The sequence below is a fragment of the Fukomys damarensis genome, unplaced genomic scaffold (genome assembly GCF_012274545.1).
Source record: "Fukomys damarensis isolate Sample0158 unplaced genomic scaffold, DMR_v1.0_HiC HiC_scaffold_23, whole genome shotgun sequence".
NCBI lineage: Eukaryota > Metazoa > Chordata > Mammalia > Rodentia > Bathyergidae > Fukomys > Fukomys damarensis.
In genome coordinates, this window is record NW_022900935.1 from 4,066,042 (window position 1) to 4,084,057 (window position 18,016).

The 18,016-nt window shown below is 39.9% G+C and overlaps 1 protein-coding gene across 4 annotated transcripts in view; it reads left to right on the top strand.

Moving 5' to 3' along the window:
• Window positions 1-18,016, top strand: part of Otud3 (OTU deubiquitinase 3) — a 29,063-nt gene that overhangs the window by 7,607 nt on the left and 3,440 nt on the right. For 2 of the 4 annotated variants that reach the window (XM_010614244.3, XM_010614243.3), the window contains exons 2-7: window positions 4,919-5,067; window positions 7,225-7,337; window positions 10,474-10,596; window positions 15,394-15,525; window positions 16,049-16,145; window positions 17,408-17,589. In XM_010614244.3, the coding sequence (XP_010612546.3) occupies window positions 4,919-5,067; window positions 7,225-7,337; window positions 10,474-10,596; window positions 15,394-15,525; window positions 16,049-16,145; window positions 17,408-17,589 (796 nt within the window). Of the gene's footprint in view, window positions 1-46; window positions 275-4,918; window positions 5,114-7,224; window positions 7,338-10,473; window positions 10,597-15,393; window positions 15,526-16,048; window positions 16,146-17,407; window positions 17,590-18,016 lie in introns of those variants that run through there. The other 2 variants (XM_010614246.3, XM_033767501.1) reach the window with 2 other exon arrangements.

Here is an 18,016-nt window from a genome sequence, read left to right on the forward strand (position 1 = left end):
GCCGCTGTGCTGATGCGGTGTCCGGCGGCAGCGAGGCGCCCCACGCCCCGGGGCAGTGACCCCAGAGGCTCCTAGTGGGGGCAGACGCGGCGAGGAAACTAGAAATGGGTCCTGAGATAGAACGCTGGAGCCGAACAGAACGCCTGAGGTGACGTTTAAGCCGAAACTGGAAGGAATGAGGTGGAGCGGTCATAATGACGCTAAGACCCATAGATAGAGCTCCGCTGAGGATCCCCTGACCTTTGCTCTTGGCTGTGACTCCCTTCTCCACTTGGTAAATTAGGCTTGTGAGGTTCTGCAGCTTACCAAAGCTGAAGGCAACTTCTCTTGGCTTTACTTACACGGGCTTAGATTTCTCTATTAGCAAAAGTGCTTACCCACACTTGCGTGGGGCTTGGACTGGAATCCAAGGTCCTCTTTTTTAGAGAACACGGGATAAATGAAGGGAGGCTGGAGGGGAAGGGAAAGTGACTTTAGGACCGGAAGCGTGGACCTAGGAGCCTGGGTGGAAGAAGGAACACGATACAGGAGAGGGAGGAGAAAACAGCATCCCCATCGGTCTGGTTGCCAGGCGTGGTGCTGCAAGAGATGGAATTGATGATAAGGTGCCACCTTTTTCCTTCCTCCATCGGGGTGGGGTGCGGTTCAGGTTAGGCAGAGGAAAGAATAAGGTGAAGCTAAAAACCATATGGAGTCTCCGTAGGTATACATTGCGGAAGAATTGTTTTCTCAATTTTACGTTACATTGCAGCTCCAGACTGTAATAAATTCACCCTAGTTACCTGTCCCAGCTTTGCTTTCAGTGCTTTAGGCAGATTTGGTTTCTGTGCATTCAGAGTTTACCCCATCTGCCCGCCTTGGTATTTATTTTTGTTTAAGTTTCAATTAGAGCTTGATTGCATTTATTCACCATCACCCAGCACAGTGCCTCGAACATAGAAGCCATGCAGCGCAGTACATTTTTGCTGAGTGAATCATGAAGGTACAGAGGGTGAGTGGTCAGCTAGCCCACGTATAAGCAAGCACAAGACACTGCTGAATAAACCATAACACTAGTCGAATACAGTGGAGTTGAGGTGAGATCCTTTCTTGCAAATGTTTGGATTATTTGTGAGTTCGTGTGACGTACTTGGCAGCCTGTTTCTGTCCAGGTGGCCAGGAAACAAGTGCTAGGCAGAAGGTTGTTCACAGCAAGCCTCAGAGTACAGGGAATTGTAGAGTCCTGTGGGGGCTTTCATATGCTCCTGTCCTCTCCATCAGGGAGACCATACTTTTCCAGTTAGTTCATTCCATACTGTTAGGCAAGGCGGCTAAGATATGTAGGAAGTTCATAGCCTACTAAGGGAGAAACATAACAGTGGGTCCTAAACATTTTGGTTTTAGGACCCTTTTACATTCTTAAAAATTACTGAGGAATCCTAGACTTTTTTGTTCAATATTTATTAGAAAGTAAAACACATTTTTATTTTTTACTAGTTACTATTTTTTTTATGGTACTGGAAATTTAACTCAAGTCTTTGCACTAAGCTACATTATAAGCTCTTTTTAAGAGACAGACTCACAGAGTTGTTAAGTTACCCAGGCTAAGCTTGAGCTTGTAATCCTCCTGTCTCAGCCTACTGGAGTGCTGGGATAATGGATGTGCGCCACCATGCCCACTGTACAACACATTTTTAAAACACGGAAGCCTGCAAACAGTTCCATTAGCTGTCCATGCCCGCTGTATGAGTGCTATGTCACATATCAGGTAGCCTCTAGTGAATTCCATGGTGTGTTTGTGAGACAAGAAAGAAGAAAGTAAATTACATCTTGGTATTAAACTCACGGGTATCCTGAAAGGGTCTCAGAAGACCTTCCTACCTCCCTAACCCTCTGAGCTGCACTTTGGAAACATGTTATTGAAAAGCACTGTTTGAAGTAGTCCTAATATCTGTGACTGACTGTAGTACCCTTTGGAAGGGAGTGGCCAGGAGGGCCTTGCCGTTCTATTCAGCAGATACTCATTCCAGACCCTGCTAGAAACCTCTGAGGAGATTGTGCTGACTGGGTCACGGAGGTCAACGGGCATAACTAGGCGAACTCTGAAGGTTGAGCAGTAAATGCAGTGCCCTAGGGGCACATTGCGTTTGAACAGGTTATGTAGGACGGTGCAGGAGTTAGAATCCAAGGGTGCAGGCAGGGTCAGAGGCAGCTCCATGCATTTGTGTCCCACTTCTGAGCTTGTTCTTTGGGTAGTGTTAGAATGATCATGGTGTTTCCTCTTGTGTGGAGTTCATGAAGCTAACTGCCTTCTGCTCACACATTGTTCACTTGGGTGCCATGAGATGGACTGGTTCAGCCCTCTTCGAACATGGTGTTGTTGGTCTTTATCCGTGCAGAGGATGCTGTTTCCTATGTGATAGGTTAGGTAGTGTCAGCAGATTTTTTAATGTATTAGTATTTATTGAGTACTCAGGGTTATAGATAATGAAATTATGGTACTATGAAAAAGTTGACAATTTCCATTTTCTCTTTCCATTTTGGTCTGATTACAATTTGAGTAGCCTAAGAGAGCATCTCGCTATAAGCATGATCATTGTTGGCAAGGTGGTACCTGCAATATCGCATAACCAACTGAAGAATTTTGTGATCTCACATGTAAGACCTTGCCTATATCCTTAAAACACCGTGGCTGTCAAGCTGGGATGATATCCAGGAGATATTTGGCAGTGTCTGGAGATAAGTTTTGGTTGTCATACTGGTGGGGAGGAAGGTGGTGATGCGCCACTGGCATCTGGTGGGCAAATGCCAAGGATGCTTGTAATATACTACGGCACACAGAGCGGTGCTCACAGCAAAGAATAATCCCCAGACTGTAGTGTGGAGGTGGAGAAGCTCTGCTGTAGCACGGTAGTGAGCTTGTGGACTTGGGAAACAGCTGGGTCTCCTTGAAGTCCTCAGGGCAATGGCGTTGTGTTTGTTCTCCCAGCATCTCAGGTGCTTTTGCTGGGCTCCCTAGGGAGCCCAGGTTACTGAGGTATTTGTCATGTTTCCTGTGTCACTCCCTTGTAACTGTAATAGACAGACAAGTGATTTTGGCCTCTCCTGACTTGTTTTTAGTGGGTTCACAGAAAGTTTGGTGAGTGAAAAAAAAAAAGTATATAGAATAAATGTAACAGTTACTCCTATTACCTGTGGACAGCTACGGCTAATATTTTGGTGTTCACATCTGAGCAAGAGTGTGGGATAGAGCCAGGCTTCCTGGGTTTGAGTCCCAGCCCCCACCACTTACTAGTTTTGTGACCGGACAGGTTGCCCTTGGGGAATAATAATAGTTGTGAGGACTGAGTACATTTAGTTAAGTGGTCACAGCAGTCCTTGGTGTATTGTAAGAGCTATCTAGGTGGTTTCAGTGTTTTCTCCTTATGTACATCTCCGTGTGTCTCACCGTGCAGTGCACAGATGACCGTGGTCAAGCTCATGCAGTAGACAGTGTATATATGTGCTTTGGGGGCTTATATGGGGAACATTTGCCCATGGTACTAAGAGTTCTTAACGAGAATGTCTTTCTCTGTAGAATACTGTGGATTTTGGTATATTAAATAACTACATATGTAATTTTGTGCTAATTTATACTTCTTAGACTACATTAAAAAATGGACTTGTGGCAGATGCTAAAGGTTTAAGAAAAATTTGAGAGAAAAACTTGATATTGAAAATATTTTATCCATTAGCCTACTTTCCCCCAGTAGTTGAAAAAAGATTGCTGCTGTTAGATTTTAGCAATAGATGGCACCTCAGTCTAGTTTATAGAACTGTATATCCTGAATCCTTCTAGACTCTTGTCCCAGGTGGATGCACAGCTTCTTGGTTTCTAATGTATAGACTCCCCCTTATTTAAATTCTCCCTTCCTCCTGCCTTCCTCACCAAAGTATACATCCTTATGTATTAGAAGATATTCTTGCCTCTCTGTAACTTTCTATTAAAAACTTACTTTTCTGAGTTAAAAAGAGTATATTTCTCTCCTACACATTTAAGTCTGAAATTCTTCTGAAAGTAATGAATTTGTATTTTGGAATTAGAGTATCATTGTCTTTCATTTGGAAGCGTTAACAGTTAGGTGTGAAACTGGCTATTTGGTTTCAGAATGGTTTGTTTCCTTCAGTGTAGGGGACCAGGCTGTGTCTGTCTTCTTTTGGTCTCCGTGTATCTGGCTCTGTGTGATATATAGTTTGGAATTTTAGGAGTCTTTGAGGGATTTGAAAGTAAAGATAACTCTTGAAGTTTGCTACTGGTATTTGAATTTTAGAAAAACAAAATACAGTATTTATAAAGTTTTTGTTTTCAGGAATAACAGTATTATTGCTCCCTGGCTGATAGGTGAGGCGGCGAGGAGGGGAAAGTGTCTTTCTGTAGTATAACCAACCATTTGTCGTCTGTGTTTCCTATTCAGTCTGTAGTGGGAGCCTGACAGATTGCTATCTTTTGGGTACCCTTTGTTAAATGAGTCATTCCCTAGCTGAGCAGCTATAGTGAAACTTGGTTCAGAAAAGAGCTGGTAGATATGACATTATTTTGAAAGGAAATCTGAGAATCACAGTTCTTATCCCAGGATAAGGTCTGCACCCTGTATTCAGGCAGTTGGTCTGTTACCAACATCACTTATTGAAGCCCAGAGAAGTTAAATGATTTTCGTGAGCCAGTTGGTAAGTGGGTACTAGAATCCTTGTTTTGTTGCCTCTCAAGAAGTTAATGTGAGAATCAGTCCTAGGGCTCTACCCTCAGCCTTTGGGAAGAATCTTGGCACGTTAGGGTTGAGACTTTACCTCTTCTGAGCATAAAAGTTTTTCGTGGGTTGACTAGCATGGAGCATCATTGGTTTTTAGATGAACTAAGCTCGCTTTTGAAAGGTCTTGACCATCGTTTTTGTTTTGACAGCAATTGCCTGTTCAGAGCCCTTGGTGATCAACTGGAGGGACACTCGAGGAATCATCTGAAGCACAGACAGGAGACAGTGGACTACATGATAAAGCAGCGGGAAGATTTTGAGCCTTTTGTAGAAGATGATGTTCCTTTTGAGAAGCATGGTAGGTTCACCGTGGGACACTGGATCCTTCAGGAGTAATGCATTGGGTATGAAGTCCACTGGCACCCCGTCCTCCCTGCTGGGCATTTGATCATATAAATCGTGGCATTCGTTTATTCAACAGAGAACTTACTTGCATACTATGTAGTAGGTAATAATGCTAGGCAGTTGGAAAGCAATGGGCGAGGCAGGCTAGGCAGATTTAGATGTATTTACTCAATACAATGAATGGTGTTGGGGCCTGAGGGTGTAGCTCAGTGATATTGCTGGTATGCATGAGCCTTGGGTTTAATCCTTAGCACCCCCCCCAATGACATTAATTGGCCTGGAAAGCTGTTTATTACTTTTTAGCAATGGAGTGAAAAAAACAGACTATAAAATAGTGGGTATATACCCCAATATTTTATGGCTATTTCTCAGCTATTACTTTTCAGAACTGTCTTTAAGTTTCTGTAATAAGGAAACCATAAAATCATCTGTCTCATAGAGTTTTTTGGTGATGAATAAATAATGACAAAATTAAAATAAGTTCTTAATAAGTTAAGGATAATGGGCCTATGAATATTTTAAATTATCAGTAGGTTGTTTTATTATTTTTAAATGATTGTGTATTTTACATTTTAAGAAATTAATAAAGTTACCTAAAACCCAATCACAACTGATTTACTTTGAGGCAAGTCAGTTACTGATTTTAATTAGTTTCTATTCAAATCTATTTAAAAAATATACATGAACTTTTAAACTTTCAACACATACTTACTGGGCCCTCCCATGCCAGGAGCCAGTAGATTTATGTTCTCTTCCATCTGTCCTTATTTGGAAACAGACAGATTTGTTTCTGTATTGTAATCCCTGACTCTGAAGGCCATGTCAAGAGTAGATAAGGGGACAGCCGGGGATTTAGCTCAGCAGTTTGGTGGCCTGCCTTGCAAGCGCAAAGACCCGAGTTCAGTCCCCTATACCAAAGGAAAAACAAAAAAAAGAATAGATAAGGGGAGAGATCAGAAGGAGAAGCTAGTTAGGGCGTCTTCCCTTTTTTGACCAGGTGAGAACAAAGGAGGGTTTCCACCAAGGCAGCCACTGAGGATAGTGAGTAGGGCCCGATCCAAGATAAAGTCTCTTCCTCTCACTGCTGCCACCTCATAAAACTAGGCTTCCATTTCTGCTTTCTCAGGTTCCCTCAGTGCGGTGTGGATTGGCCCCTTTGCCTCTTGATGCAGAGGGTGGTTTGGGAAGGTTCCAAATACAAAGCTTCCGTTGTCTTTGGAAAGCATTACTGCCTGCCATTCCTGTGTGCGGTGTACTCAGTATTCTTAACCCAGAAAGCTTACCCTAACTTCAGTGTCAGTTCAACTTCATAGTTTTGGTTTGTTGTTTTATTGATTGACTGTTGGAGTGGTAAATGGTTGTTGTAAGATATGGTCCAGAGACCTGGTCCATTATGAATAACAGAGACACTATTGTCTCCTTTGGAACTTCCAGAGGTTTAGAGATTACCTCATGGGAGCCTGGGATAAAGGCTAGGCTTTCTTTGGACAAGGCATGTTCCTTACTCCACATGACTTTCCAGATGCCTTTATGCATCATTAGTGCCCATCTTCTGGTTGTGTGCTCTTGCTGGTTGGAAACTGTTGAGGGTTCACTGATGGAGCAGACAAAGAGCCAACGTTTTGGAGTCAGGCTGCCTGGGAGAAATCTCAGCTTGCCATGTATAGTCTGTGTGGCCATGGGCATATTCTATGCCTTAAGTTTCCTCATCTGTCAAGTGGCATGCCTAGTACCCCTACGTTATTTTGAGAACTAGAAGTAATAATCTCAAAAATTATTAGAGTAGTGCTTGGTGCGTGCATAATAAGCTTTCATTAGTGTGAACTGTGTGATTACTGTGTGTACCGTTGTATGTTCAGTGACTTATTCAGTTAGGCACATTGGAAGTATTCAGTAAATTTCTTTATTGAAAGAATAAATGAGTCCTTCTTTAATTGTTAGTGCTCATCTGAGTAGCAATCTGCATATTGTTTAACCAGTTAAATTCCTAAATAACTAATGGACTTTACAGATAATCTTGTTTCTCTTTTTTGGAACTAAATACTAAAGCATGCTTATATTTGGCTTTTCTATTTTAAAGACATTATTTTTCTCTCCTGTTTTCATGCAGTGGCCAGTTTGGCAAAGTCTGGTACTTTTGCTGGTAATGATGCAATTGTAGCATTTGCAAGAAACCATCAGTTGAATGTGGTGATTCATCAGCTTAATGCCCCTTTGTGGCAGGTAGGTCACCTATTCAGGAATTTATCTATAAATTAGCTTTTTGGATGGGGGCTTGACCCGTGACCCTGAGCTATGCAGAATAATTCGGACTGTGAGCCTGACCAAAGACAAGGATTTTGTGGTGATTTGGAGTTGACAAATGGAATCTAGAGTATAATTTAGAAATCCCTTTAGATGCTATAAATATTAATCCATTGGGTAATTTGGAGTCAGCCTAATGTGGAAATATTTTAAATAATTCCATAAAGTTGAGAATTTAAAGCATCAGTACATAAAAATTCTAGTTTTGCAGGATGCCCATTGCCCTGTATATTGCTGTGCTTTTTAGGTGGGTGGAAACAAAGACTAAATTTATTATAGTAAGTTTTGCTAAAAAAAAAAATACGTTCTCAGCAGCAATTAAATCTAGTTTATGGTGTAGGACATCATGTTCCGCCCAGCTATACATAATGGTTTCTTTGGGTCTCATACAGAAAACATAATTACAACAAATGTAACATTTGTGCTGTAAAATGGTAGCCCTGTAGTGACGTGTCGTGTTGTGTCGTGTCGTGCCCCCCGCAAAGTAAAGTATCTGTTCACTCGTTCACATTTGGTATCCTTAATTAACCATATATCTCAAATAGTTCCTCAGAGCAAACATTCTGGGGTATGGAAGATCAAAAGGTGGCCTGATGTATGTGTATTCCTTATTCTCTTATTCTCCTCCTTATTTTCTTCCTCCTCAGATTCACAGTATTCTTTGTCACTTTGTAGTTCAGCTCCTGAAGACTCAGCATGCAGCCTCTTTTACCCTCCCTACTACTGTCCTATTTCAAGGCAGGAAATTGATTTTTTGTTTTTTGTTGGTAGCAGGGTTCGAGCTCGGGACCTTGCGCTTGTGAGGCAGGTGGCGGAACCACTTGAGCTAAATAAATCCCCGGCCCACTACTGCCCTATTTCTAACTTTTTCCTCATTAGAAAGTTAAAATGTGTTAATTGTAAAAACTTTAAAAATTCAGAAAAGCTCATAAAGATAAGTAAAAATCACCCAGAGTTGCACTAGAGATGATTAACATTTTGATGATTAGTGATTAGTTGGTGTTTACATTTAAGGATTGATGTATACATGTGTGCCTTACGTATACCTATGTTTTATTATTATTATAAGGGTAATAGTGCCCTTTTTTATATGCTACCTCATGTACTCTTGTAAATTGCTTAGTCATAGCTTGTGCTTATGAAAAAAAAAAGGTCAGATATATAGAGAGATAATTTACTTACAGAGAATTCACCTTTCCGATATATGGTTCTGTGTTTTGAAGAACAGTCATGTTTAACTCTTGCCAGTCTAGGAATAATTCCACCACAAGGTTATCATGTGCCCTTGGTAGTCACTAATTTCCTCTCCCATCCCAGCCTCTTGTAGCCACTGTCTGATTTGTCTCTTTTGTATAATGTGGCTTTTCCAGAATGTTACATCAGTGGCCTTTTGTATCTGGCAGAAAACCTCATTTTAGTAAGATTTTACTAAAACAAAATAAATTAGATACTCGCTGGGTTGGTGAGGCATTTTACTTTACAGGGATAAAATGAGCAGGAGAGAAACAGTATCTGTGTGTTCTTTGGGGCCGTGTTGCCAGATGTCCTGACAACAGGTATAGCTATCAGATTTTCTGTGGTGTGCTCTCTTTCTAAGGATGATCTGCGAGCCTACAATATGAGTTACCCCTTTGATCCAGTTTTTTCTTGCTAAAGTACTGCTCAGCAGAAGTGAAAATCATTTGAATATATAGCAGAGTGAGCTTAATCTTAAAGGAAAATTCTCAGTGTTAACTCAGTAACCATAGTCTGCTTTTTCTTTCACTGATACTTTTTAAAGTTTCTTAGTTAGAATTTTTTCAGTTATTTCCATAGTGTTCTTGTTAATAAATTGCTGAACAATGAGAGTATATATTTTAAAACTAAATTTGTTTTATGTGTTGACTCTGCCCGCCCCCATGAAGTTTGTAAAAGTTTTAAGAATTGAAACTGTTGCTGTTGTCAAGGGTAAGAGCTCTTGAATTATTGATGGGTAGGCCTATACTTCTAACATGGCGATACTGAAACTTGCATTTTTTTCCTGGTTAGAAATAGAATATGTGCTCCTGTGAACAGCCTAGATAGATGTGTGTAACACAGGAAGGCAGAGTCCTCTGTGATCTGCCATGAAAATCACAGCTAACAGTTTGTTGAATACTCTTCTAGCGATTTTTTTCTGTTCATAATCTGTACATAAGAATGTATATAAGTACTTCAGGGTTTACATTATTCAGAGATCCCAATAAATTGTTTCCTAGTGTTCTTGCTGGGAGACAAATTGTGTTGTCACCGTATTCTGTTTGTCTGAAGTAGACTCTGTACTTTGACATTTGGGCATTCTGGAAATGACTTCCACAGTTCTGATGTCTGGATCTGTGTGGTTTGTTTGTTCCATGATTTTTGCTGTGCTTTTGGCGTGTATAGATTGTTTGATGGTAGTATTTGACTACTTGTGACTGCCAGTAAAAACAAGAAGGAGGTGTTAATGTTTTGGTGTTTTAAGAGATAGTTACTGGAGTTTCTAAGAGACAGAGTCAGAATTCCTTTAGATTTCTATGGAAGTGGAGGCTTTTGGTGATCTGCCTTAGGGCTTCTGCATTGCATGGCTCAGTTGTGCTGTACCCAGGGGTGCTGTTTACATGGAGTACCTTGGGAGTGGTGCTTCTGGGGTTGTGCAGTGTGGTAGTCCTGCTTTACTGTGTATGATTTTGCTCTGAAGTTGAAATAACTTTGTTGCTGATATTATGTCTCACCATATAGTTGATGGAAAGTGCTCTTTTTCTTTTAAGAACAGGGAAGCTTAAGCTTACTTAACTTCATTGTAAACCTGCCCGTTTTTTAATGTTTTGCTATGATTTATTTCTGTATTGTTACATATCAAGTAAAGCGTGCTGAAGCATACAAGGGTGGGAGGAGGATAATTCTGAGATTGTAGTGCCATATCCCAGCCTCATCCCTGTTTAATTTCTGTCTGGAGCCCGCCGACTGGGGTTGCTGGCAGTCCAGGAAGGCGTTTCTGCTCGGAGGTTGACATCAGCCAGATCCTCTTCAGTGTCTTTCCCTCTCATGCCTGCAGATTCGAGGTACTGACAAAAGTAGTGTGCGGGAGCTGCACATCGCCTACCGGTACGGAGAGCACTATGACAGCGTTCGGAGGATCAACGACAACTCAGAAGCACCTGCGCATCTGCAGACTGATGTGAGTGAGTGCCCTGCCCGTCCTTCTTCTGCATTCAGAACCCTAGGGAAACGAGCACTGCGTGCCCGACCTAAAAGCTCATAGTGTTTTTGTTGTTGTTTTGAGACAGGGTCTCACTTTATAGTTCAGGCTGGCCCTGAACTCATTATGTAGCCCAGGCTGGCCTCAAGCTCATGACAATCTACCTGCCTCTGCCTCCCCGGTGCTGGGATTACAGGTGTGAGCCACTATGCCTGACTCTTTTTTTTTTTTTTAATGGAAAATTGGCTTTAAGAATCTAAAGAGTTGAGTTTTTAAACATTTCTCACTTTTTATCTCAGATGAGAGATGCAGATAAATTTGCTTATCTTTTTGTTTTTTATATCAGCTGATAGGGTTCTATGCATACAAAACCTACCAAATTTTAAAATTACTTTTAATATTGATATTAATTTGTGGCTGTTAAATGAAATTTGGAAACTATAGAAAAGGTAAAAAAATAAACTATAAAAGCACATAAAATCAGCTACCTGGATGTAGACTTTAGGATTTCAGTGGATTTCCTTTCAGTCATCTGATGCATTAAGGACGATTAATATTATATTATTCTATAGCCTTGTTTGTTCCTTTTTTTCCCGTTAATCCACATTACTGCATAAACCTTTCTTCATATTAATATCTACTTTCTGATGATGTTATTTTAAAACAATTTTATTTTTGGAGTAGGACCATGGGTCAGAATTAAAAATGTGTAGCGGGAGATGTTGTGAGTGTTACCCTCCTTTCCTGTTCTTTGTCTGTATAGTCACCCTCCCTGGGTGTTTATAAAGTATAGAGATCTATAAATTAAAAATATATACATACAAAAATAACAAACTATCTGTACAAAAATCTCAGATGTGTGTATGTGTGCACTGTTCCACTTCTGCTACTTTTTATACTCCCCCCATCCCCAGTGGTAGTATCCTGTGCACACTGCCCATCCTAACAGCCACTCTGCACTACTTTTTAATGTAGGTTTTAATTTGTGACAGTACATAAGAAGTTCTCTGTGTCTTCTTTAGAGGCTGCCTGGTCTCTTGAACAGATGCATTGTAGCGGGTCGACCAGTCGTTCCTTGATGGACTTCTTGATGTTTTTGAAATTTTGCTATTAAAACCAGCTTGCGGTTCCTTATATGTATCTCATTTCATACATGTGTGAATGTATTTTCAGGCTAAATTCATAGAAAGTCCTGCATCAGAGGCTTTTGATAGATAACTGCCAAATTATTTCTGTTGATGTTTTACCAGTTTATAGTCTCACTTTACCAGTACCTTTGCCAGCATGCTGTCAAGTTTTTTAATATGTTTTCTTAACATAGTTTTAATTTGAATTTCTTTGTACTAGTCAATTTATGCATTTTTACCTGTTTTTAGACCTATTTGTATTTCCTTTTTTATGGACTGTATTTATTTTCTTTGCCCATTTTTTCTTACTAAAATTATCTTAATGATCTTGAGGAGCTTTTTGTATATTAGAGAAATTAGCCTTCCTGTGATAAAAATTTCAAATATTTTTTCAGTTTGTCATTTGTATTCTTCTGCCTTATGTGGTATTTGCTATGAGTTTTTCAGTCTTTTATGTGGGTAAATTTATTAACATTTCTTTCTCTTCTTTAATTTATTAATGTTTTCCTCTCCTTTCCCCTTCTCCCCTCCGCCTCACCCCTCCCTTCCCTTCTCTTCTTTCTTTTGGTTAATTTATCACTGTTTCTCTCTTTCCCCTTCCCCTTCCCCTTCCTTATGGTGCTGTGGATCAAACCTAGGTCTGTATATATGTTAGGCAAGCACTCTACTACTGAGCTACATCCCCACCCTATCATACTATTTTCTTACATGCCTTTGGGTTTGGGGTTATAACTAGGAAGAATTTATATTCTCTGAGGTTAAAAAGAATTCTCCCATAGTTTACTATATAGTTCTTTTATAGTTCAATTAAAACATTTTTTCCCTTTGTACTGGGGATTGAACCTAGTCCCTTTACACTGAGCTACATCCCTAGCCCTTTTTATTTTGAGACAGCATCTTGCTAAGTTGCCCAGGTGGGGCTTGAATTTAAGATCATCTACCTCAACTTCCCAGAGTGCTGGGATTGCAGGCGTATATCACTACGCCTGGTGTGGCTTTCTTTGAAATTTATATTCTCTAACTGTGAGATTAGGAATCCAACCTTATGTTTTCTTTGTGATTGCACAATTGTACACAAACTGTTTATTCACTATGCATTTTTCTTTGCTTATTTAAAATGCCACATTCCCTACCCCCTACTAAATTCTGGTATGTGTTTGGGTAGGTTTTTAGACATTTCATTCTGTTCCACTGATCTGTTTATGTATTGATGCTCCATTATTTTAATTAGTTCATTTTAAAATCTGGTAGAAGTTTTCACTCATAATTACTTAAAAAAATAATTTCCTATATATTCTTTTTAAAAAATCAAAATATTGGGCTGGGGATTTAGCTCAGTGGTTCCGGTGCCTGCCTCGCAAGCACAAGGGCCCAAGTTCGATCCCCAGTACCAAAAATAATAAAAATAAAAATACTAGAAGCAGTATGTCAAGTTAAAAAGTCTGTTGTGCTTTTTAATTGGAATCTCATTAAGTTAGTAAATTAACTTAGGGAAAACTTGACATCTTTATGATACTGAGTCTTGCTACCAAGGATTGGGTACATTTTTAAAATTTGGTTGAGTTGAGCATTTTCATGTAGGTTTTGCCTACTTTTTGATAATTTTATTCTTAGGTGGTTTTGTGTTGTTTGTTCCTAAGGTATAGAAAGGATCTTTTTCCTTTTCATATTTATTTTCTGGGTGCTTATCTATCATTTGTACATGAGAGCTACTAACAAAATGCCAGTTGTATACATAGATATCCTACAGAATTATCTTCTTAAAGAAATTGAAATAAAAGACACATAACATAAAACAGACCATTTAGAAGCATAGAAGTTAGCAGCACTTGGTCCTCCCCATGCTGTACTAGTACTTCCTCTGCCTAGTTCCAAAACATTTTTGTCACCGTCAAAGGAAACCCCGCTCCATGAAGCAGCTGTTCTGTCCCCACTTGCCCAGCAACCATGGAGACTGCCTCCTGGTCTCTCTGCATTTACCTACTCTGGACATGTGTGGGTGTAGCCTGATATGTGACCTCTCCTGTCTGCCTTCATTGAGTGTAATGTTTTTGAAATTTATCCATGTTGTAGCATGTATCACTACTTTTTAAAAAATGTCTGAATAATATTCCATTGCATGACTGTATCTCCTTTAGTTTATCTAATCATCCTTTGATGGGCATTTGGGTTGTTCTCACCTTTGGGCCCTTGAGAATGGTACGGCTGTGAGTGTGTATATATTTGTTCAGAACTTGTTTTAGATCTTGGGAGATATACCTGGGAGTGGCATTGCTGGGTTAGGTGGTACTTTCTAAATGTAACTTTCTGAGGAACTGCCATCCTCTTCTTCAGAGTGGCCAAATCATTTTACGTCAAATTTCTCTACATTCTCTCTAATGGCCACCCTAGTATTCTCATGGTTTTAATTTGGATTTTCTTTATGACTAATGATGTTGAACATTTTTTATGCTTTTTGCCATTTGTATCTTTGGAGAAATAACTATTCGAGTCCCCTTGCCTGTTTTTTAATTAGGTTGTCTGTTTTCTTACTGTATTTTAGATACGAGATTCTTATCAGGTGAACGATTTGCCACGTTTATTCTTTTTAATGAGTAACAAGATTTATTAGTAATAATTTTCTTACAAAAAAGTTCAGAGCCAGGTTACTGCAGAATTCTGATATTAAAAAAAAGAAAATACAAATTCTTCAAAAATTTGAAGTGGAGAAAATTCTTCAAATTCATTCTTTCATCCCGTGTTAGTCACTTTTCCCTCCTTGTTGAGACAGAATACCTGATGCCCAAAGTTAGAGGGTGGTTTATTTGGCTCACAGTTTTCAGAGGTTTCTGCCCATTGTCAGCTGGCTCCAAGGCGGGGATGGCAAACAGGCCTGGCAGGGGAGAGACGGTGTGGTGCGCGCAAGGTAGCAAAGGCAACAAGAGGAGTTTGACCGTCTTTCTGCCCCCTTTATCGTACTCACACTACTGGGATTAGGACGGTGCCAAACTAATCATTCAGATGCAGTGGTTTAGTAATCACTAGCCCTTGACCCCAGCGTCAGACATTCCAGATTCAACTACCTCTGAAAAGAAAGTCCCACCTCATCCACTTGAGGCTTTCGGGGGGACATCTGAATACAAACCATAGCATTCCACCCCTGGCCCCGCAGATTCTCATACATACTCCTTTATGTGAAAAAGCATTTAGTCCCTCTCTTAAGAGCTGCCAAAATCCTAATAGTTTCAGCATTGCTAAACAGTCCAAGTCTAAAGTCTCTTCTGAGACTTAAGGCAAACTCTTAGCTGTGAGCTCTTGTACAAATGAAAAGAAAGTCAGATATTTCCAACATTCAGTGGCACGAGACAGACATTATTATTTTTATTTGTAGTAGTTTTATTTTTGTTGTTGATTTTTTTTCAGGTACAGAAACCACAGGAGCTCTGATGATGTTCTCGCTGAGTGGTTCATCTCTCTTCTTAGGGCTTTTCATTCTTCTGTGGTGGCCCGGTGCCTCGGTGTGTAGATGAAAATTAGCCTACTCACTGCTGTTCCCTTCAGCTTACCCTTATGTGTAGATAGATGTCTTGAGATTATAGTGTCTTTCTGCGTTGAAGTTTCTGAGTGGCATTTCCTGGAGTTTGATAATTATGCTATTTGTTCCTTTTAGTTTCAGATACTTCATCAAGATGAATCAAATAAAAGAGAAAAAATAAAGACAAAAGGAGTTGACTTAGAAGATAACCTGAAAGATGAAGTAGAAGATGCTGTCCAGAAAGTTTGTAATGCAACTGGATGTTCAGTCAGTATTCCTGCCATGATGTGACACTTTATAAACAAGTGTGGCTGTTTCAATTTACTTGCTAGTTTTGTAGCCTCTCTTTAGCATGCCATCCTGTGATAGGCCAGTCAGGTCTAGTTTTAGGTTTTATGATATGATTTAATGAGAACTGTTTATTCATTTCTCTCTTTTTTGCTACACTTTACCCAATATTGCTCCGCAGTCTAAGGAGTGGATTTATTTTTTTCCGGACTGATGTTCACAGTGTAACATGTATAGTTTTGTAAAGAAAATTTATTTGCAGATGTATCTTTTTTTTGTTTTTGTTTTTGTTTTTTTTTGTACTTGGGATCAAACTTGGGACCTTGTGCTTGCAAGGCAGGCAGCAGAACCACTTGTATTTTGTTTTTTTAAAGTAGCCAACCTATTTTGAGATTGAGGGTCTTGAAACCTTGTGTCGGTCATTGTGGCTACATGTTTGTGTTTAGGACTGGTTGGGAAAGTATATCCAGAGCCTTGAAGTGTTTCTTTGTTTCTTGAATAGGATTTTGATTTAATAGTCCAGAACTTGGAAGCTGAAAATTATAATATTGAATCTGCAATAATGGCAATGCTTCAGATGAACCTGGGGAAGAGAAACAGTAAGTCCATTACTGTTACTTATAAGTCTTTAAAATGATTGAATTGGTAATTTTCCAAATACTTGTATTTCTTAATTTTAGTTTTATTGTTTATTTTTTTGCAGTACTAGGGATTGAACTCAGGAGCTTTGTCCTGAGCTACATCTCCAGCCCTTTTTAAATTTTTTGACACCGGGTCTTGCTGAGTTGTTCAGTTGCCTGGGATGACAGCCTCCAAATGTAGATTTTGAGTCAGCTCACAGGTAGTGGTTGCACTGATAATCCATTCACTCAGCAGTTGCTTACTGAGTGCTTCCTGTACGATGGCATTTTTCATGAGGTCCTGGCTCTGCATTAAGAGTTTGGCGGGTGGGGAGAGGATGGTGGCGACAGATAGGTGGCCTGGGTAATGTAATAATACCTAATGGGGTCGGGCGGGGAGCGCTAGGAGAATACATGAGTATTGAGGCCTAACCCACTCTTGGAGAGTTGGAGCATTTCTGAGAGGATCCTTTCTAGAAATAAGATCTTATAACACTTGTTTTTCTGGTGGAAATGTTTAGAGTCTTGGCACCTATCAACTAATGATAATTCAGATTTTTTTGCCTTGAATTGAGTTTAATTTTGTGACATAGAGGAGGGAAGAAAGGTTTAGCATCTTAATTTCTTGAATCATTTACTTAAAGTGATGTCAATAAATACTTATTGCCAGACATTGTATGCCATTTACTCACTGTTCCTGACATGATAGTTTTCCAAGTGGTTAATATTTTGTACCCATTTTGTATAATCAGCATGCCATCTTCAAAAGCCATAAGTAACTGGGCCTTTCGGACATTGATCAGCATTATTTGGTATCTGCTGTTTAGTATGATGTGTGTACAGATGGAGGGAGAGTGAGATTGGCAGTGACATTTTAAGTATTACTTAATCTTAATTCAAATTTTAGTAGCTACAGGTTATTTAAAAATGTATCCATGGGCCCAAGATTTAGATCAGTGTTGTTACCCTCTGCCTCACAAGTGTAGAATCCTGAGTTCGATCCCTGATAACCCCCCAAAAAATGTATCCAAATTTTACCAGTCATTTTGTCCCCATGTTTTTCACTGTACTGACTTGACACTAGAATTTCTGTCTTAAGGAATTACTTGAGACAGGATCGTTTCTTCCTAAATGACAGTCATTTGGGGATCCGGGTGAAGTTGGAATCATTTAACACAGGAAGCACATTATATAAGTCTGTTAGGTTCTCAGTTTTAATGAAATAACCTTCTTTTGGGAAGACACAGAGGAGAATCCTGAGCCCAATGGCCGAGCTCTCAAGCAGTGTGACCCTTTATGGGAGGAGGGTGGCACCGGCATCAGAATCTTTGGAAATCAGAATTTAAACGGAGGCAAGACCGAAAACAGTAAGGCACGGGCCAGCCCTAGTGAAGAAAACAGAACCCATAACCAGCTCCCAAAGGTAGGAAGGAGGGGCTTGAAAGGGCTAAGGTGGGCTGCTGAAATTCTGTTGCAGTGGTGGGAACTTGAGTTTCATTTTAGTTAGTGTTTTTCTCCTGGTTTTTAAAAGTAGTTTTTGTGACAAATCTGAGGGATGAAGAAAGGTTTATCAAGAAGCAGAATGAAGACGTTACCTTGTTTGGTGTGCACAGAGATAACCAGAGGATGCACGTGCTGACACTTAACCTCTGTGTACAGACAGGGAGCCTTCTGCCCCCTGCATGTGGGTTCTTCCCACGTTAGTCTGCGCCTGGCATGAATGTCACATCTGCAGTGAACAGCTTTGTATCTGTATCTTTGTGTTTTGGATTATTTTCTTGTGTAGAATCCCAGGAGTGTAGTTAAAGGGCGTGGATAACTAAATCTTTTTAAGGCTTTTGGTAAATTGT